We start from the raw sequence: 22845 nt of genomic DNA on the forward strand, positions 1-22845 counted from the left end.
CATTATGCTAAAGGAAATAAGCCAGACACAAAAAGACAAATACCATATTATCTCAGTCACATGTGAACTCTAAAAAAACAGTTGAACTCATAATAAGAGAGCAGAATGGTGGTTACCAGAGGCTAGGGATGGGGGGCAGCAGGGAGGGAGATATTGATCAAAGGGCACAAACTTTCAGTTACAATATGAGTAAGGTCTAATGTATACCATGGTAACTATAGTTAATAATAATGTATTGTATACTTGGTATTTGCAAAGGCAGTAGATCTCAGATGTTCTTACCACACACACAAATGGTAGGTATGTGAGGTGATGGATATGTTAATTAGCTTGATTGTAGTAATCACTTCACAATGTATAAATATATCAAAACATTTCATTGTACACTTTAAATATATACAATTCTGTCAATCATACCTCAAAGCCAGTGGGGATGGGGGAGACTAACAGGGATAATAACATGTCATTAGTAGGCTATAAAATCCTCAGTGTGAAAACAGTATTCCTCAAAACACTGATTCCTGAAAGGATGATCACCAAATTGTTAACAGTGTTTACATCTGGAAGTCGACTGTATATGAGTTTCTTTCTGAAGAAAACGGTGAATATGGTCTGGATGAATGGTGAATATGGCATACGTGAGGTATAGTAAAGAAATGACAAAAGGAAGACATTACTTAAATGTTTTAATTATGAAATAGTTTAAATATACAGAAAGATACAAAGAATAAAAACCCACAATCAGCTTTATCAACTTAGAAGAATTACCCATATTAATTTTTTAGGCATATAAGTGATGAAAAGATATCTCCCTTTGCATCCTCACCTCAGTCTCATTTTTCTCCCTCTCCAGAGGTCATCACAATTTGATGATCATTTCCATGAATGTTATTACACAATTTCCATATGGTATTTAGCCATGGAAAATACAGCGTTGATTTGCATGTTTTCAAACTTTATATAAATAAGTGGACCCATATCATACAAATTACCCTCTAGTTCAGTTTCCATAGTTTCTGAGATGTATCTGTATCTCTAGTTTGTTCATTTTGAGTTCTAACATTTTTAAACCCTAATGGTAATTCTGATTGCTTTCATTCTCACAAACAACACTGAAGTGGGTTTTCATGTACATCTCCCTGAACACGAGAGACTCTGTAGAGGTTCAAGTGCAGAATTGCTGAGTCAGAGTATCCACATCTTCAACTTTACTAAACATTGACAAATTATCCTTTTTAAAAAACTATTTCCAAATGCACTGTACATTATTCCCATTGCTTCACATCTTTCTGGTAATTGGTACTGTGATGCTTTTGTCAATGTGATGATTTTGAAATAGTTACTGTGGTTTTACTTGTGTTTGTTTCCCTTATTACTGTGATGTATATTGTCAATTATACTATACTTTCTCTACTGGTATAAACCATTTTTATCATATGCAGAATTTCTATAAATAGATCAGATTCAATAATTTTCTTGCTGTTCTTGAGAATTCATACTTCATAGATGAATTTGAAAACAAAATTGTGAAATTAAGGGGCAAAAATGCCCATTGAGGAATTCTGGTTGGAACTGCAATGAATCTGTGAATTAGGAGTTAACTGATAACTTTATTGATTCTCTTCAGCCTAGGCTGTTTCATATGCTTCAATTTATTTTGTTATTCTTTAGTTTTCTGGGTCTACAAAATCAATTGTTTTATATTTAAGCATTAACTTTCTCAGCCTCTGGAATTTAACTCCATGAGGACACGGTCTTTGTATTGATCATGTTGTCTCCTCACACCTAAAACAGTAGCTGGCAAATTGGAGCTACTCAATATATCTACACATTCAGTGAATATTGAGTAGTTTGTAGTTTTCTTCCCTCAATCCCCTTTTAGTTTCATTTTACAGCCACTTGATAAAAATTTTTACAAACTTTGTTCTTTTTCTATGGTATGTAACAGTTTAAATGCTTTTGAAATTACCTAGATTCACCCACATAATTACCTGGGGCTGATGCTTTCTTATGGTACAGTACAAATTTCTATGTTTATTGGCTTTTGGGAGTAAATAGCAGTCCTCTCTGTTCTTGTCTTGATCTAAATGTAAGTTCTGTATTCGTCTCAGTGAATCTTAATTTTCTTTAATTGGTTTATCCAACTCATTCTCTTTAGAAACATCCTAAAACTGGTTTTAAGTGTTAGAGTTCCACTATTTGTGTCTGTATCAACACTCACTTAGAGTCCAAACACTCCCACTTATAGTCCAAAATTTTTAGGTTTTCCCAATTCTGACCTGCTGCTTTGCATGGATGTTCTGCTTTGTCCACTAAGGAATCATATTTTAGCTGTAAGGAGTAAATGAGTTAATATATGTTGAGTATGGAGAACGGTGCCTAGTGCCTAGTAAGCACTCAATACATGTTAGCTATTATTATTTAACTGAATATTTGCAATATTTGATGCACTATGTTAAGTACTTTACATGCAAATTTCTTACCTAATATGCACCAATCTACAATAGAGACTACTTCATTTAATACTCACATTTCTACAATATCCTTTATTATCCCTATTTTAAGAATTAAAGAAAACCCTGAGGTTTAGATAAGTCAAGCAAATTACTCAGTCACACAAAGCCACAGTAGTAGTAGAGCTATGATTTTCCAGAATCTAAGCTCTTAGTCTTGGGAAGTGCCTAGTGCCCAGAGAGGGAGACTGGAATAAAATAAGGCGGAAAAGTATGTAAGAATCAGACATTGCCAATTATGGTGTCCACCTGTGCTCAAAAAAGAAACAAACAAAACAAGAATCAAAGAAGTTCCTCATAGACAGTTTAAAAGACTGAACGTTAGCTTAAGAACAACAGCAAGCCAAAAAAAACTTCTAACTGGAGGCAGTGATATGTGTATTCTTACACTTCAAAAAGATCAGTTTGGATGCATGGTGGGAAATGAATTTAACGGGACCAGAAGTTGGCTCAGAAAGCTGTTAGAAACCTGTTAGAAAGCTATAGCAGTGATCCAGTAAGACGAAACTTAAGACTAGGAAGGCAACATTAGAGATGGAGAAAATGAGTATAAATTCCAGAAGTACTAATGAGAGTCTATAGGACTTGGTGACTGACTGGATTGGGTGGTGAGAGTGACTCCCCAAGATGGATTCTCTGATGATGAGCAAGGTGTGCATGTTGCCTGAAGGTTTTCTTGCATTCCTTACATTCATAGGGTCTCTCTCCAGTATGAATTCTCTGGTGTTGGGCAAGGGATCCACAGTAACTAAAAGCCTTTCCACAAACATTACATTCGTAAGGCTTTTCTCCAGTATGAACTCTCTGATGCTGAGTAAGGGATGAATCATTGCTAAAAGCCTTCCCACATTTAATACATTCATAGGGTTTCTCTCCAGTATGAACTCTCTGATGTTGAGCAAGGTAGGCAATCTGGCTGAACGCTTTCCTACATTCCTGGCATTTATAAGGTTTTTCTCCAGTATGAATTCTCTGATGCTGAGCAAGGTGTGAATTCTGGCTGAAAGCTTTCCCACATTCCTTGCATTCATAGGGTCTCTCTCCAGTATGTATTCTCTGATGTACAGTAAGGTATGCACGAAGGCTAAATGCTTTCCCACAGACATTACATTCATAAGGTTTCTCACCCGTATGAACTCTCTGGTGTTGAGCAATAGATGATCTATTGCTAAAAGCCTTCCCACATTCAATACATTCATAGGGTTTCTCTCCAGTATGAACTCTCTGATGTTGAGCAAGGTAAGCAAACTGGCTGAAGGCTTTCCTACACACCTTGCATTCGTAAGGTTTTTCTCCAGTATGAACTCTCAGATGTTGAACTAGGTGTGCATTCTGACTGAAGGCCTTCCTACATTCCTTACATTCATAGGGCTTCTCTCCAGTATGAATCCTCTGATGTTGAACAAGATTTGATCTCTGGCTGAAGGCTTTCCCACATTCTACACATTTATAGGGTTTCTCTCCAGTATGTATTCTTTGATGAAGAGTAAGGGATGAGCTCTGGCTGAAAACTTTTTCACAGTCATTACATTTCAAAAGTTTCTTCTCTGTATAGATACTCTTGGGCTTAATGCCCATTAACTTTTTTTTAAAGCTTTTATGTGTATTATGTGCAACTACTTTCTCTTCTTTGGGGATTATCTGTGGTGTATGAAGTAGTGTGCTTGGATGGAAACTTCCCCAAGTTTTGCTATATTCTTGTCCCCTTTCATCAGCAGGGGTTTCTTCATGAGTGATTGTCTCTTCCTTGAAGCATGCCTTCTGATTCACTGGTTGCCTCTCAAAATGGCCTTTACATTTCCATTCTTCTCTCAAACTGGAGTACTCAAGGCCACTGCTTGTAAGTTTTTTTATTACCTTCTGAGATGACTGCGCTTCATAAATGTCCCGCTTTAGGTTTAATTGTTTAGTCTCACACATAGAGTCCCAGTCTGAAAAATAATAATAATAAAAAAATGTCTCCTCTACTATGTACCAGAAGGTACATTTATGAAGGTACATTCATAAAGTGGAGTTTGTGAATTTAATAGCAAATAATGCCCACAAGAACACTAGCTTTTCTAGTTCTGATGTGTATAAGAACATAAACTGAAAATAGGTCATACAGAAACTTGAGAAGGAATGATGAGAATTATTAAGAACATCAACAAGGTAACTATCAGGTCAAGAAGGAATTACATAGGTGGTTGGACTTGGTTCTAATTTTATGCATGTATGGATAATACAGGAATTCAAATAATCTCCATTCGTCTAGTTGCTTCTTTCAAGAACATTAATTGAAACTTGTGCCAGGTACTGTTCTAGATGCTTCTGATATCAGAGTAAACAAAACAAAGATCCTTAACTACATGGACCTTATGTTCTTGGAGGAGATAGGAAATAAATGTTAAATAAGTAAATTTTATTGTATGTTAGAAGGCACTTAAGTGCTAGGCCAAAAGAAAAGTAGGATAAGAGAGATCAGGAGTTTGGTGAAGTCAAAGGTAGGAATCATTAAAAAGTTAACGTTAAAAGATGTGAAGGAAGTAAAACAAGTTAGTCACTTAGATATCTGGAAAAAGAACATTCTGGGAAGAAGAAATAGCCTAAAAGTAGAAGCATGTTTGGTTTCTTTGAGGAATAGCAAGAAAGCCAGTGTGGCTGGAGAGGACTATGTAGTAGAAGATGAAGTCAGGGGGTAAAGGATAATCAGATTATTTAAGTTTTATAGGTCTCCTAAGGAACATAGCTTTTACTCTGAGTGAGATGGAGAACCACTGAAGTGTTATGTGTATAGAAGTGATGTCTAGTTACGGTTTAATGAAAATACTAGAAAGTGGAAAGCAAGGGGAGAAGCAAGGGGACCTATTACTGTAGCAATCAACATGAGAGATGGTAATGATTCAGACCAGAGAGATATCAATGGAGGTATAGAGAGGTGGTCAGAGCCTAGGTGTATTTTGTAGGAAAAGCCAAGAGGATATCCTTACAGACTGGATACAGAATGTGACAGAAAGAGACAGACAACTATGCCTTCAAAGTTTATGGTCTGAACAATGAAAGGATGGAATAGCCATCAACACTGATGGAAAAGGCTATGGATATAGCAGATGTAGGTAGTGAGGTACAGAAGAACCAGAGTTCAGTTTTAAATATTATAAACTTAATATGTTTTTTAGACTTTGAAATGGAAATGTGGAGAAGGCAGATGGACACATGAGACTAAGTTTAAGATAGTGGTCTAGGATAAGGCATTAATATCCATAACATATAAATAGGACACACAAATCAATATTAAAAAAACAAACTTGATTAAAAAATGGGTAAAAGACCTGAATAGAAATTTCTCTGAAGATATACCAAAGAAGATGGCCAACAGGCACATAAAAAGATGCTCAACATCACTAATCATCAGAGAAATGCAAATCAAAACCACAATAGATGTCATTTCATACGTGTCAGAATGGCTATCATCAAAAAGGCCACAAATAACAAATGTTGGTAAGGGTGTGGTGAAAAGGAAACCCTAGAACACTGTTGGGAATGTAAACTAGTACAGCCACTAGGGAAAACAGTACAGAGGTAACTCAAAAAACTAAAAATAGAACTATCATATGATTCAGCAATTCCACGCCTAGATATATATACCTGAAGAAAATGAAAACACTAACTCAAAAAGATACATGCAACCCAATGTTCAGTGCAGTATTATTTACAGTAGCAAAGATATGGAAGCAAGCTAAATTTTATTAACAGATGAATGGATAAGGAACATGTGGTACACACACACACACACACACACACACACACACACACACACACACACACAGTGGAATACTACACAGTCATAAAAAAGAATGAAATCGTGCCATTTGCAACAACATGGATGGACCCAGAGGATATTATGTTAGTAAAGTGTCAGAGAAAGACAAATACTATATGTTATCACTTATATATCTAATCTAAAAAATAAAACAAACAAATATAAGAAAACAGAAATAGACTCACAGATATAGAGAACAAACTGGTAGTTACCAGTGATGAAAGGGAAGCAGGGAGGGGCAAGATAGGGGTAGAGGATTAAGAGGTACAAACTACTATGTACAAAATAAATAACCTACAAGGATATAGTATATAGCACAAGGAATACAGCTAATATTTTATAGTAACTATAAATGGAGTATAATCTATAAAAATTTTGAATCACTATGATGTACACCTGAAGCTAACTTAATACTATAAATCAACTATTTATAAATCACACACACACACAAAAAAGATAGTGGTCAGGACTAGAGATTTTTAAATTGGGAGCTGCCAGCATATAAATGGTATTTAAAGAGACTGTATTACCAAGAGAATGTGTATAGATAAAGAGAAGAGAAAGGAGCAAGGAAGGAACCCTGGAGCACTCCAACATTAAGATATTTAGGAAAAGAGAAGAAACCAAAAAAGATTAATAAGGAGCAGAAGTGAACAAGAAAAAGTCAGGGCTGAGAACATTAATACCACATGATATTACAAGGTCATAATAAAAATTAACTTTTTCAGTATAAATATACTGAAAAATAATAAAGTACACTTACATAATAACACGTAGTTTGGAATATATTAGTTAAGAAATGTCACAGAAATAATTAAAAAAACAACAGCTAATAACAGTAATCATTAAAAGAACTATCTTTTAATTTGCTTTTACATATGAGGAATCAACAATGTAAAGCCACTAAGCCTCACTAAACTTACAGATTATGTCCATTCAATCCCAGTCAGAGCCTATTGTGATTTTTTTAAAAGAACTGCATAATGAAGAATCTGGCAGGCCTTTGTCCTGTTTCCCAGGAGGTAACCTCTAAACCCTCTGAACTCCTGGAAGTAATGTCTTTGTTAGTCATCGTGAGCTCCTTGGACCACACCTGATAATTAACACTAGTAAGGTGACTTATGATGAGCCCCTAGATAGTTTGGCTAACAAGATGACTCAGGCTGAAGGCTAGCCATGCTGGAAAGACCAACCACATGACTAGAAAGTTGGACCTTTGAGCCACCATGATATCAGTCTGACTTTTGGGAAAGGAAGGAAGGCTGGAGACTGAGTCAAATTGGTTTATGATCCACTCAGTCATGCCTACATAATGAAACAAAACAAAACAAAACCAAAAGCAAATGAAAAAACCCCACCCTCATTCCACTGCCCCCCAAAACAAACTCTAGATATTAAAGCTCAAGAGAGCTTCCCTAGTTGGCAATATTCTTTTGAATATCAAGGTGCCTGGTGGGCCCGGAGGACAACAGAAGCTTCACATTTGCCACTCTCTCAGACTTTGCCCTTGGTGTCTCTCCTTTTGTCTGGTTCTGATTTGTATTGTTTTGTTACAATAAAGCTGTAATCATAATATAGCTCTTGCCTGAATTCTGTAAGTCTTAGTGAATTATCAAACCTGAGGGAGATTGTAGGCACTCCCAAATTTGTGGCCAGGTGGTCAGAAATGAGGGTGGCTCTGAGGATCCCCAGCTTTCAGTGGGTGTCTGAAATAAGTGCAATCTTGTGGAGCACTGTCCTCTCAGATTTTGCAGTTTGACAAACTCACTGCAAGATTTTTTTTTAATCCTGTGAAACCAGAAATTAACCACAGAAAAACAAATGACAAAAAAAAAAAATGACAGCATGGAGACTAAACAACATACTACTAAAAACCAATTAGTCAATGATGAAATCAAAGAAGAAATTTAAAAATACCTTGAGACAAATGACAATGAAAACACAAGCACACAAAATCTGTGGGATGCAGCAAAAGCAGTCCTAAGAGGGAAGTTCATAGCGATACAGGCCTTCCTCAAAAAAGAAGGACAATCTCAAATAAACAACCTAACCTAGCACCTAAAAGAATTAGAAAAAGAAGAACAAACAAAACCTAAAGTCAGCAGAAGGAAAGCAAAGATCAGGGAGGAAATAAATAAAATAGAGATTTAAAAAACAATAGAAAAAATCAATCAAACCAAGAGCTAGTTTTTTGAAAGAGTAAACAAAATCAACAAATCTCTGGCCAGGTTCACCAAGAAGAAAAGAGAGAGGACACAAATAAACAAAATAAGAAATGAAACTGGAGACAACCAACAGCACAGAAATACAAAAAACCGTAAGAGAATACTATGAACAACTATATGGCAATAAATTGGACAACTTATAAGAAATGGACAAGTTTATAGAAACATACAGTCCACCAAAACTGAATCAACAAAAAACAGATCATTTGAACAGACCAATCACTAGAAGTGAAATAGAATCAGCAATAAAAAAAACCTCCCTGCAAACAGAAGTCCAAGACCAGATGGCTTCACTGGGAAATTCTATCAAACATACAAAGAAGAGCTCATACTAATCCTTCTCAAACTCTTCCAAAAGATTAAAAAGGAGGGAATACTCCCAAACTCATTCTATGAAGCCATCATCACCCTGATAACAAAGCCAAAGACACTACCACAAAAGAAAGCTATAGGCCAATATCATTGATGAACACAGATGCAAAAATCCTCAACAAAATATTAGCAAACGGAATCCACCAACACATAAAAAAGATCATACACCATGATCAAGTTGGGTTCATTCCAGAGGCACAAGGATGGTTCAACATACACAAATCAATCAACATGATACACCACATCAACAAGAGAAAGGACAAAAATCACATGGTCATCTCAATAATGCAGAAAAAGCATCTGATAAAATTCGACACCAATTTATGATAAAAACTCTTACCAAAGTGGGTATAGAGGGAACATATTTCAACATAATAAAACCTATTTATGACAAACCTACAGCCAGCATAATACTCAACACTGAGAGGCTGAAAGCCTTTCCACTAAAATCAAATAAGACAAGGATGCCCACTCTCACCACTTCTATTCAATATAGTATTGGAAGTCCTAGCCATAGGAATTAGACAAGAAAAATAAATAAATGGGATCCAAATTGGAAGAGAAGAGGTAAGACTGTCATTAATATGTAGATGACATGATACTAAATATAGAAAACCCTAAAGGCTCCAAACAAAAACTACTAGAGCTAATAAAAGAATTCGGCAAGGTAGCAGGATACAGAATTAACATACAGAAATCAGTGGCGTTTCTTTACACTAACAATGAATCAACAGGAAAAGAAAGTAAAGAAACAATCCCTTTTAAATTAGCATCCAAAAAACAAAAAATACTTAGGACTAAACCTCACCGAGGAAGTGAAAGGCTTATATGTGAAGAACTAAAAAACACTGAGTAAGGAAATTAAAGATGACTTGAAGAAATGGAAAGGTATCTCATGTTCTTGGGTTGGAATAATAAATATTGTTAAAATGGCCCCTACCCAAAGCAATCTACAGACTTAATGCCATCCCTATCAAATTACCCAAGACATTTTTCACAGAACTAGAATAAATAATTCTTAAATTTATATGGAATCACAAAAGACCCAGAATCGCCAAAGCATTACTGAAGAAAAAGAATGAAGCTGGAGGAATAACCCTCCCAGACTTCAGACAATACTACAGAGCTACAGTAATTAAAACAGCATGATACTGGTACAAAAACAGACATATGGATCAATGGAACAAAATAGAGAGACCAGAAATGAACTCACAAACTTTTGGTCAATTAATCTTTGACAAAGGAGGCAAGAACATACAATGGAGTAAAGACAGTCTCTTCAGCAAATGGTGTTGGGAAAACTGGACAACTACATGTAAATCAATGAAGTTAGAATACCCCTTAACACCATACACAAAAATAAACTCAAAATGGCTAAAAGACTTAAACAGAAGACAAGACACTATAAACAAACTTCTTAGAAGAAAACTTAGGCAAAACATTATCCAACATAAATCTCAGCAATGTTCTCCTAGGGCAATCTACCCAAGCAATAGAAATAAAAGAAAAATAAACAAATGGGACCTAATTAAACTTCTAAGCTTTTTCAAAGCAAAGGAAACCATAAGCAAAACAAAAAGACAACCTACAGAATGGGAGAAAATATTTGCAAAAGATGAGACTGACAAGGACTTAATTTCCAGAAGATATAAACAGCTCATACAACTTAATAAGAAAAAAACAAACAACCCAATCCAAAAATGAGCAGAAGACTTAAACAAGCAATTCTCCAATGAAGACACACAAATGGCCAACAGGTACAGGAAAAAATGCTCAATATTGCTAATTATCAGAGAAATGCAAATCAAAACTACAATGAGGTATCACCCCTCACCAGTCAGAATGGCCATAATTCAGAAGTCCACAAACGATAAATGCTGGAAAGGGTGCGGAGAAAAGGGAACCCTCCTACAGTGTTGGTGGGAATGTAGTTTGGTGCAGCCACTATGGAAAACAGTATGAAGGTTCCTTAGAAAACTAAAAATAAACTTACTATATGATCCAGCAATCCCACTCCTGGATATATATCCAGAAAAAACTCTTAATTCGAAAAGATACATGCACCCAATGTTAATAGCAGCACTATTTACAACAGCCAAGACATAGAAACAACCTAAGTGTCCATCAACAGATAAATGGGAAAAGATGTGGTGTGTGTGTGTATATATATATAGACATACATACAAAGATGTGGTGTGTGTATACATACATAAAATGGAATATTACTCAGCCATAAGAAAGAATAAAATATTGCCATTTGCAGCCACATGGATGGACCCAGAGAATATCATACTAAGTGAAGCAAGTCATACAGAGAAACACAAATATTATATGATATTGCTTACATGAAAAAACTAAACAATAATACAAAAGAACTTATTTGAAACAGAAACAGACTCATAGACATAGAAAAAAAACTATGGTTACCAAAGGAGAAAAGGGAAAAGGGATAAATTGGGAATATGGGATTAAAAAATACACACCACTAAATATAAAATACATAACAAGGATTTACTGTATAGCACAGGGAACTATATTCAAAATCCTCTAAAAACCTATAATGGAAAGAATCTGAAAAAGAATATATATATATCTGCATCACTTTGCTATATACCTGAAACTAACATATTATAAATCAACTATAGTTCAATAAAATATATATATATTGATTATATATGTATATAATTGAATATATATATATAAGCTACACAAAACCACAATGAGGTATCACTTCACACCTGTCAGAATGGCTATCATCAAAAGGACCATAAATAACAAATGCTGGCGAGGATGTGGAGAAGAGGAACCCTAGTATACCTGGAGGGTATTATACTTAAGAGAAATAGGTCAGACAGAGAAAGACAAATACTATATGTTATCACTTATATGTGGAATCTAAAAAGTAAAACAAGCAAATGAATATAAGAAAACAGAAACAGATATAGAAAACAAACTAGTGGTTAACAGTGGGGAGAGAGTATCAGGGAGGGGCAGGACAGGGGTAAGAGATTAAGAGATACAAACTACTATGTATACAATAAATAAACAGCAAGGATATATTGAGCACAGGGAATATAGCCAATACTTTATAATAACTTTGAATGGAGTATAATCTATAAAAATACTGAATCACTATGTTGTACATCTGAAACTATTATAATACTGTATATCAACTCTACTTCTCTCTGTCTCTCTCTCTCTCTATTTATTTATTTATATATTCCTAAAAGTGAACAAAGGACTTGAGCAGACACTTCAGAGAAAAGGAAATCCAAATGGCAATTTATAAACATAAAAAGAAGCCAAATTTTTATATTTATCAAGGACAGTCAGGTGACAAGTATAAGGAGATAATATTTCACACCCACCAAATTTGCAAAAATTTTACTATTTGTCAATTATGAGTGTGGAGCAATGAACACTCTCACATACAACTGTTAGAAATGTAAATTAGTACCAGTACTCTGGAAGGTAAAATAGCATTATCCAGTAAATTCCTGGCTATAGTCTCTGTAAGAGCTCTAGCATACGTGTACCAGCTGTCACATGTAGTAAGGTTCACAGCAGTAACATTTATAACATAAAACTGAAATAACTCAAATAACCAATAACAAATGCTGGAGAATAACAAACAACAAATCCATTGGAGAATGGATACATTTACACAGTGGAATACATTACATTTCAACAGAAAAAAAATTCAATAAAAAATAGTGACTAAAATCAACATGGATGAATCTCAGGAATATAATTTTGAGATGGAAAAAAGTCAGAATTATATGCACAGTATATTTCCACACATAAAAAACTGAAAATACATAAATATAAATATTTTGTTTAGGGATATATGGCACAACTATAAGAAAAGTCAAGAAATGATAAGCGAATTGTAGGATAGTGGTTACCCTAGTAGTTCCCTAGGCTACTGATGGGCCAAGGGTAGGGAGTAGTACATCACTAGGCAGGGGCCCTCAAGGGCCTAAAATAGCATTGACAATGTTCTATTTCCCAAATTAAGAAGTAGGTACATATGTTTTTGGTATATTACTTAAGCTATATATATAGGCTAATATTTATTTATATGTGTGTGTGGTTTATTTAATAACAATAATAAATAAATAAAATGTAGCCATATATTCTCTGATACTACAGTTTCACATCAAAATTTTTTCTTAGGAAACTGAATAAAAACATAAAAGATTGGGGTGAGTTAGTGGTTGGGGGTGGGAGTGTGGGTGAGTTGGGGAGTGGTGTTGACAGAGATATTTACAATGACCCCAATCCTCTTCTGAACTTTAGTCCTCCGTTTTACCTTAATGCTTCCTATGTCTATCTGAAAATCCTTCCTACACCACAAAGCTAAACTCTTAATCTCTTCTCCCTCAAATGTTTTCTAGCTTCTAACCTGTTTTTGTTAAAGACCATCATGTTCCCAGTTAACCAGAGTCCCCTCTCACCTCTCTGAACTTCCTTTATGTCAACTTTCTTTTCACATATGCCATTTATAGCTATATTACATCTCTGCCACAAGTCTATCAATTATTTGATTATTTTTATAAATGTATAACATCACAGCATCTTCCAAGAACCCTGTTTAAAGTACAAATTCAATAAATGTTGGTTAAAGGAATGAATGAACTGACCATTAAGAGAAAAATGAGGCATTTAGAGGTACACTACTTCTACTATAAAGTAGTAGCTAACAGCTTTTGAGCTTAGAGTATGAGATAGGGACTGTTGACAGCACTTTAAAAATATTATCCCATTTTACAGATGACAAAAAAAAAGCACGGACAAGTTAAGTAACTTGCCCAAACTTTCACTGCACCTAAGTGTCAGGATTTGAACTTGTTACTGCAGTTACAGACATCTGTAGAGCTCAAAAGTTTAAGACTGGAAGAGACTTATGGAACTGGGAAGGTATAAGACTCAGAGAACAGATAAGAGAGGGCAAAGTGTGAAAGGAGAGAAAGTTTAGAATAATAACTTTGGGAGAACACCCTAAAAGGACTCAAGTTTCTACTAATACCTAGAACATTTGAGAACATGTCAACAACAAGGAAGAGTGAAGAGGTGATACCTTTGAGTTAAGCTGGGCTGTCACCTCCAAAGGTTTCTGCCTGCCTATTTTATCCCCACTCACCTGAGCACAAGCCTTTTGTCAGCTCTCTCTTCACCATCCAGGGCTCCTTCCCTTGTTCCAACAATAATATCACACTTGGTTTAGAAAAGCAAAGTCCTGTATATATGAAAAGAAAAAGAATTTGCTCATGCTGTAGATATCCCACAATTCACACCCAATTCTTTGATCATTAGGGAAGAGGGAGCTTATAGAAAGCCAGAGAAGAATGTGATAAGGACACATATTCAAAGGACAGCGAGGCTGAAGCTTCTGACATAGATTAATAATAGACCTGTTTACTGCCAACTCCACAAATATTAATCCGTTACTTTAGCACAGGCAGCAGACCTTGTGCTTGACTGCACACCAGATGCTATCCAAAAATTCACAATGGTGGGAGCAAAGTGCCCATTATGAGTAGAGGCTCATTTATGCAAGAAGATATTCTTACCCAGTGATACCAAGATCCTGTAGTTCTCCAACATCACATTACTGTACAGATGCCTTTGAGAAGAATTTAGGCAATCCCACTCCTCTCGGGAGAAGTCTACAGCCACATCCCTGAAGGTCACCAACTCCTTAAAAGAAATAAATAAATAAATAAAGTGAAATAACCTCATCTCTTTCCATACTCACCTCCTTCATTGTGCCCCAGGCACTCGGGACTCTCAGATGTTACATCCTCAAATATGTCAAGCATGTTCCCCTTCAAGACCTTTGTACTTCTCAGATCATTCTGTATAAAAGTAGCAATGCTCTTACCCCAGTTCCCTATTCCCCTATTTTTCTCCATTACCATTAATTAGTTATTTATTGTCTGCCCCCTACCTCCACTAAAATGTAAAGTTCATGAGAGCAGAGTATGTTTTCGTTTTGGTCACCGCTATATCCTCAGTTACAGAACAGTATCTGGGACACATGAAGCATCCAAATATCTGCTGAATAAGCTGGATTAATGAATGAATGGTTTGGAAATTTCAAGAAGGCATAAGAGGGTCAAAAATGAGACCAGACCATGAATGACTGAAAAATTGTGCTGAACACTGGAATTTGACACAACATTGTAAAATGATTATAAATCAATAAAAAATGTTAAATAAATAAATAAATAAATAAATAAAATAAATGTGGAAGATACTTTAAAAAAAAAAAGAGACCAGAAAGTGCTTGCTGTATCTCCAGAAACAGTGCTAGACCAAGCAAAACAAATCATCAACTCCATTAAAATTCAAATACTTTAATCCAGAGTACCTAAATTTTGTATAAAGAAATGACTATACCACTCATAATACTGCTTCTGCCTATAGGAACTGAGCAAAGTTCTTAGAAACTTGGAGCTATGCTATGATTCAACTGGGTGCCAGGTTTCTATAATGTGCCACTTGATAAACTAACATACATTATGTGTGTGGATATATATATATGTACATATATATATACATATACATACACACACATACACACATACACATATATATATACACACACATAAATTTTTTTTACAGAATTAGAAGAGGTGAATCTGTTAAGGCAGAAGAACTTTTCTATTGTGCATTTGACACAATTTTGTCATAGTTTAAAAAATTTCTCTACAAAGTAAAAATTCTTAAAGTGTTTTTCAACACTCAATTACTTTTTTTCTTATTTAATCATATGCAGTAGTTTGTGAATTACTCCCTCTCCACTCTAGCAATACCATCCCTCATATATTGCAGAAATGCTCCTGTTAAGGTTTGGTTCATATGTATACATGCTTCCAAAAATGTTTTCCTTAGCTTATGTAAATATGTATAACAAATGTATAAATTTTTTTTATATGACACACATTTTTTCACTGATTCCTTGAGTTAATTTATACAATCAATGAAAATAATTACAATGCTTAAATTTTAACCTTAAAATATTTGACCTCTAACAAAGAACCTCTTAAAATATTTGACCTCTAACCCAATACTTGGTTTCAAGATCCATTCATAATTATAACCAAACCAGTCTATAGAAAGTCAACAGTTTCCTTCACTTTTTTGCCCTTATAGAAACATGGCTCCCAGCGGAGAAGACTGGTTCCCCTGAAGCCCTGTCATGAGGTAACTGTCTTATTTCTCACATCCCTTGTACCACAGCACGCGGAGGAGAGGTAGGTAACCTCTTTGTTCCTTATACTTGTTTCCATACCATTACTCAACCCTCTTCCCTAAAAGACACTTAGTTTTCAGTCTCATGAAATCAGGCTATACCACTATCCCTCCTTATTTTAGTTATCTACCGAATCCTCATAGATACCAATTCTGTCATTCCTTGAACCCTTCAGCATCTGGCTCACCGTCACGCTCTTCAATGCTACTCCCATTATACATAATCTTTGGTCATTTCAATATCCATATAAATAACCCTCCCAACAACCTGGCCTCTCAGTTCTCTGACCCCCTCTCTCCTCCAGTAATCTCATCCTCCACATTTGTACAGTCACTCACTTCCACAATCATGCCCTAGACCTTGTTGTAAGTACCAAACCCTCCATAATCTCAACTTTCCCACTCTCACTTCCACCTTCTATATTCCAATTTTTGCCCTCTTGGTACCCAAATTAGGATAATCCTTTGCCCCCACTAGAACTTACAAATCGTTGATCTTACCATGTTTTCACTGTTCCTCATCCCCATGTTCCTTCAATTCCTAGAACAACCATTTGTTATAAACATCCCCAAGCATACACCCTCAACTTCCCTGCCCCCTCTGACTTCACTGTACTCACCTGGTTAAACCATACGCATCACTCAGCATACTCTTTTTCTGTACCCTGCACAGTTGAACTTTGCTGGAGAAATCAAACCAACCATGCTAACTGGTCTCACATTATATTCATGATCACTAACTTTGAGTGGGCCAAAATGATACATTCCTATCTACTTACATGATACATTTCTTTAGTCCATTCATTTCCCCCACTCTCCTAAACCGTCATTTGGTATTTACTTCTCTCCCCTCAAATAGTCAATACCTCCTTCCTCATCGTTACACTCAGCTAAAGATCCTGTTTTGTTTCACTGAAAAAATAAAAGCCATTCTAAGAGAACTTCCATGAACTCCCACATCTACACATCAACTTGCATCTGTGCCCATATACTCTGAGTTGATCCTATTATTGTAAATGAACAGCCCACCTTCCTAGCAAAGGCCAACCCCTCCACTTATACAGCAGACCTCAGTTCCTCTCAGCTACTTAAGTAGTGTCCAAACAATTCCCTCCTCTCTCCTTTTCATCTTCAATTTCCCTTTCTAGTGAATCTTTCACATCAGCCCACAGACATACACCCATCTTAAAAAAAAACCTTGACCACAGTTTCTCCTTCAGTTACCACCCATATCTCTTCTTCCCCTCTACTAAACTATTTGAAAGAGTTGTCTATACTTTCTATTAATTCCCTCCCTGCAATGAAGAGGAATGATATAATATGATGTAATATTAACAAGATCACTTTGGCTGCTCTGTTGAGAATAGACTAAAGGCAGTAAGGGTATAAATCAAGAGACAAGTTAGGAGAGCACAGCAATAATCCAGGTGAGATGATGGTTTAGGCCAGAATGGAAACTGGTGGTAGTAAAAAGTGCTCAGATTCTGGGTATGTTTTGCAAGTAGGACAAACAGAACTTCCTCATAGAAGACTTTTAACTTGAACATCTGAGATGGGGAAGTATGTAAGAGTTTTCTAACTGATTTTCCTGTTTTTGTCCTTTCAACTTATTCTCAATAGCAACCAGAGAGATCCTTAATGGGAATCAGATCATACCACTCCTATGCCCCAAAACTTCCAATGGCTCATTTCACTCAGTTTGAGACATCTGAATTTGAGGTGTCCATTCCACAACCAAATGAAGATACTGAGAAGGTAGGTAGATATATAAGTCTGGATTTCTGGACAAGAGTTCTGGGCTGTATACAATTTGGTAGTCGTTGGCATACAGATGGTATTTAAAGCCATGATACTAGATGTGATCAATGACTGAGTGTAGCTACAGCAGAGAGGAAGACAAGGACTAAGCACTCTTAGTTAATTAGGTGCTTAATAAAAATTTGCTTAATGAATGAACATTTGGACAGAGACTGAAGTTGGTCTGTAACTGAGGGAACAGCATTCTAAGCAGACAGAACAGTAAGTGCAAGGCCATGAGTTGAGAATATAATCAACTCGGTAGAAGGAAGTTAGTGTAACTGGATCTGAGTGAGTGAGTCACAGACAGAGTGAGAAAAATTAGATGAGGTCAGAGGCACAGCCAGGGACCAGATTATGTAAGGCTTATAGGCCAAGGCAAGGACTTCGGCATTTATCCTGAATGAGGTGGGAATCTATTGGAGGGTTTAAGAAGTGACATGATTGGTTATCCAGAAAAGTTTCCACAGAAGGACAATTAATGTCTGCTTGTCTTGAAAAGCAAGAAAGTATTTCAGAAAAGAGAAAACACCAACTCACCTGGTACATAGCTGTAAGAAGTCCAACAGCCATTCTTTCCTCCCCTTGGCTCTTTTATAGGGAAATGGCAGTGTCCTTAGATGAGTGAGATGGGGAAGAGAAGGTGAGAAACTAGGCTTTCCTTGCAGCATTCAGAATCACCAGCCTAGAATTTTTTGGCTTCTCTTTCCTTCTGTTGCACCCTTCCCTCCAATGGAGAGAAAGCATAATGGAGACCGGTCCCTACATCACTTGTAGATTTATTATTTTAACAACAGATTTTCTAGATTTTACAAACAAAAGACTCCGATTAATGCAATCGTTTGCATAAAGAAACACAGCTAATAAATAACAGCACCAAAATCAGATAAAGGTCTTTCTGACTCTACTTTCATCTCTCCAGTAGATCAATGGTTCTGAAACTTGGTGGCACACTGGCATCACTTGGCTAGCTTAGATACTGGTGGCAGTCTCAGTTCTCCGACCCCCTCCCCCACCACACACACACTCACACACACACTCACTCACAGATTCTTAAAAACTACAGCGCCAACCACCGTCTTACACAAATCAGTCAGCGGCCATGGGTACGGGCAGTCTCACACTGTCACCTTCTTCCAAAGCCCCAAGCCTCAAATACTAGAGTATCAAAACCGATGGTCTCACTCACACACTCCAGTCACAGAGGCCGAGGATACAGGAACATTGGGGGACAGAGAGTCCCTCCCACCCCGACTCACAGTCTCACACTCTGTGGCACCAACCATCGGCTCACTCGCACCCACAGTCACACAGATATCATGTGAAAAGGCATATCGGGTGACAGGCTTACGGACCGAAGGTATCAACCACCGTCTCACATGCAGAGTCACAGAGAAGGCCCGGGGAACGACGTCCGGGTGTCCCACGGTCCGCTCTTCAACCCACTTCCTACCTGCTGAACTGAACTGCCGGAAGACCGGGTCCCTGCCCGGAAGGCTCGGGTGACCTCCTCTCGGGCCCACCTCCTGCCCCGAATCTGGTGGAACCCAGCCTCTGCGGGCCCGGAAAGAAGCGCCTCGGCCTCCGGAGGACACAAAGGGGCCGCGGGCCCAGGGTTCGCGGGGGCCACTGGGAAATGTAGTCCCGACCAGAAAAGGCCCCGGCGCAGCGGAGTTAACTGCCACAGCTCCGCTCCGCTGGGAGCATGTAACACCGCCCCATCTGCCCCGGCTCCGGCCACGCCGACCTCTCCCTGGCCCTGCAGAGGGTGCCTGGACGTCCCAATCGATTCCTCCCAGCTCCGAACCGGGGTCCGCCGAGCGTCACACCAGTCGGCCTGGGATTTAAGTGCGGAGGCACACGCGCTCTGTCCACCTCCCTTAGCAACCCGGCGGAGAATTGAAAGCCGCAGGGGGCGGGGTTGGTGTGTGGGCGCGGCTAGTGCGCGCGCGTCTACGTAAAGAGGGTGAGGAGCGAGTTTCTATATTCGAGCTGAGGGACCCGAAAAAAGTGTGGTGGGACAGCAGAGAGTTGAGTGCGCAGGTGCATTATGCTTCGGCCCAGTACCACCTCCTCTAGGGCGTTCTTGCCCAGAGAAAGGTTTACTTTGAAGACAGGAGGGGAGGGGTCAGGGTAGAGAGTGTTGTACTTTGCATACGGTTCCTGTATTTGTGATTTGGTGACAGTGAGTGTGAATGTGTCCCTGTTTTCCTAAAATGGGTCTTCTGCCAGGTATCTTCAAAATTCCCTTACTCCCTACATTCAGATACAAATGTCACATATCCAAGAGGCTTTCCCTAATTACACTTCTTCCAGACTCTTCAGCTCTTTAACCTGACTCTATACCCTCTAAGAACAAGGATGTTTATATTTTAGGTATTTATTTAAGTTTCTGTCACCTGACTGTGAGTTGGTGCGCGATCCTTTGATTCTGTCGCATCGTGTTTCTGTAAGAGTAACTATGCAAAACTCTGTGTATTGGGGTGAGTCTGGTGCATTACCGTGACCATGTGTGTGATTGTGTTATTGTATGTGTGACATTTGCATATGAGAATGTGCAATGAGAGAAAGGGACTGACTGGTGGAGAGTGGAGTAGGATCGTGGTATGATAGCGTGTGTGGCAGGGTGTGAGGATTAGACTAATGGATGTGTATTTGTGTGAGGAATTCTGCCCTGTGGTATCCGATTAGAAAGCACCTACTGTGTGCCAGATGCTGTTTGAGTGCTAGGATAGACACAAAGAAAACAAGCTTTAAAAAAAGGTGAACAGAATATTAGTCAGTGGAAGGGAAAATTCAAGAGTCCTAATTTATGTGTGTTTGGGTAACAAAAAGAAATCTGGATCTACCCAAAGAATGAAGAGCACCAGAGATGGTAACTACAGGGTTAACATGTAAGACTATTTTCTTATTATTTAATTCTCACCAAAATACAAATTACTGTTTGAGCAAAACTAAAAACAATGAAGTTACGGTTGTATATATTAAGGTATATTATATTTATAAACAGTTATAGAAGCACCTTGTATGACGACAGTAGCACAAAGGCTAGGAGAAGAGAAGTAAATGGAAAATAACTATTGTAAAGTTTCCAAAATTCTATGGAAAGTAATATAATATCACTTTAATAGATAATATGATAAGTGGAAGATGTGCACTCTCAGGCCTAAAGCAACCACTAAACCAACAAAACAAAGAGTTATTGCTAATTATCTACAAGGGAGATAAAATGGAATCATAAAAAATATTCAATCCAAAAGAAGTCAGAAAAAGGAGACGGGAACAAATAACAGGTGGGAAATAAGTGGAAAGATGGGAGGTTTTTATCAATTATCAGATTAAATATAAATGATCTAGAAGCTGGAGGAGCCGATGGTTCCTTGGTGCCCAGAACTGGCTGAGTGGAGAACATCAATCCAGGAGGGCTGAGGGTGGAGTGAATCACTCCAGTAGTCCCAGGATGTAGAAGCACTGTGATCCACACCTCACAAATGAGGAAGCATGGCCCAAAGAGGTGAGTGGACTCCCAAGTGGTATTACTGCCAGAGTACCTGAAAAATTGGGTTTGATGGGTGTCAAATCAAAAGACACAGCCAAGCCATAGAGCAGGATAAGGAAGGATTCATTACTTGCAGCAATCTGGCTTCATAGAAGATAGCTGGAGTCTCACATCTGCTTCTGCATTGAATCTGCTGCAATATATTGCTTAGGCTGAAGTATATGAGGAAAATCCAACCTCATATGCACCTAGGGTGGACCACACCCACCTCATCAGTAATGTGATACACCACTGGCTACAGGCAAAGGGGCTCTGAAAGAATCATGGTGGGGTAACAGTGAGGGACATGAGGGAGAGTGGGCTTGTCTGCAGGGGTTGGAAAAAGGAAAAGCTGGAAAAGAAAGATGTGAGTAAGGTGTCAGCAGAGGAATACAGTATATGAATTGTTTTTCATGCCCTAGATCCACACCCTCTTCTTTTTATAACACAAACCCAGTTTTCCTTAGGGGAAGTAACTTTTCCTTTATTCAGCCCATATGGTCTGACTTAACCTGATTCTTAGTCTCAAGACCGGGTTGTGACCTCAACCTGGGCAATCAAGAATTACATTCTCAATGGTTGTTTCAAGAGGTGCAGGAAAGCAATCAGGTTTACCAATGAATTTCACTCCTTTGGGTTGCATTGAAATGATTGTGGGGAGAATCGACAGCTGGGTGAGTGAGAAGCTGAGAGGTCAGCACATGCTTCCAGCAGTAATCCTGGCACCACAGGTGGCAGTAACAGAGGGGGAATGCTGGGAAGTGGCAAGGAAGGGACACAGAGTGAGCCAGAAGATTGAGTCCAATTCAGTTGATTTTAATTTTCTGAGCCAGTGACTTCCATCTTTTGCTTAAACAATTTGAGTTAGGTTCCTTTTACTCACATCCTAAAGAGTCCAAACTAATAATAGGATACCCTGGGATGGTCCAGTCACCTCTTCAGGTAAAACTGGAAGTGAAGCAAAGACCAAAAGGCCATTATTAGCGGGGATTCCTGCACGAGGACATTTTCCCTAGATTCTTTATGCTCCTCCATCTAGGTCCCAGCTAGATTCCCACCATGGCTAATCAGTGTCGTCTTTTTGTTTGAAAAAGAAGAAATGAGAGAAGAGGGAGGAAGGAAAGAGGAGAAGGGAAAAGGAAGAAAGATGAGATGGAAAACTCATCTTCCAACCACGATGAAAAGCCACCCAGAAACAGAGACAAAACACTGATAACCGGGAGCCCAGTGATGAGTACTTACTCTATTCTTGCTATTTTTGTGTATGTATGGAATTTTCCTTACTAAACAGTTTTTATTTTTGAAGTAAGTGTGTGAAATCATGGATCACCTGATATGACA

The 22845-nt window shown here is 37.8% G+C and overlaps 1 protein-coding gene and 1 long non-coding RNA gene across 2 annotated transcripts; one reads left to right on the forward strand and one right to left on the reverse strand.

Annotated features, from left to right (window-relative positions):
* Window positions 1-669: 669 nt before the first annotated feature.
* Window positions 670-19456, reverse strand: ZNF570 (zinc finger protein 570). Its single transcript, XM_006215077.4, has 5 exons — window positions 19322-19456; window positions 18507-18581; window positions 14486-14612; window positions 14056-14151; window positions 670-4444 (listed from the first exon to the last, which is right to left on the reverse strand). The coding sequence occupies exons 2-5, from the start codon at window positions 18537-18539 to the stop codon at window positions 3090-3092; spliced, it is 1611 nt and encodes a 536-aa protein (XP_006215139.1). The 5' UTR covers window positions 18540-18581; window positions 19322-19456; the 3' UTR covers window positions 670-3089.
* Window positions 19457-20805: 1349 nt separating this feature from the next.
* Window positions 20806-22809, forward strand: LOC140698393 (uncharacterized). Its single transcript, XR_012076182.1, has 2 exons — window positions 20806-20860; window positions 22544-22809. It is a non-coding gene; the product is annotated as an uncharacterized lncRNA (long non-coding RNA).
* Window positions 22810-22845: the final 36 nt, after the last annotated feature.

Source organism: Vicugna pacos, chromosome 9, assembly GCF_048564905.1.
Source record: "Vicugna pacos chromosome 9, VicPac4, whole genome shotgun sequence".
In the NCBI taxonomy this organism is placed as follows: domain Eukaryota; kingdom Metazoa; phylum Chordata; class Mammalia; order Artiodactyla; family Camelidae; genus Vicugna; species Vicugna pacos.

Bases quoted from the DNA above. Each gene is read 5' to 3' on its own strand.
- ZNF570 (XM_006215077.4), bottom strand. From the start codon at position 18,539: ATGGCTGTTGGACTTCTTACAGCTATGTACCAG. The intron at 14,152-14,485 runs GTAAGAATATCT...TCATATATACAG, and splicing joins CAGGATCTTGGTATCACTGG to GACTTTGCTTTTCTAAACCA. The intron at 4,445-14,055 runs GTGAGTGGGGAT...ATTATTTTTCAG, and splicing joins GACAAAAGGCTTGTGCTCAG to ACTGGGACTCTATGTGTGAG.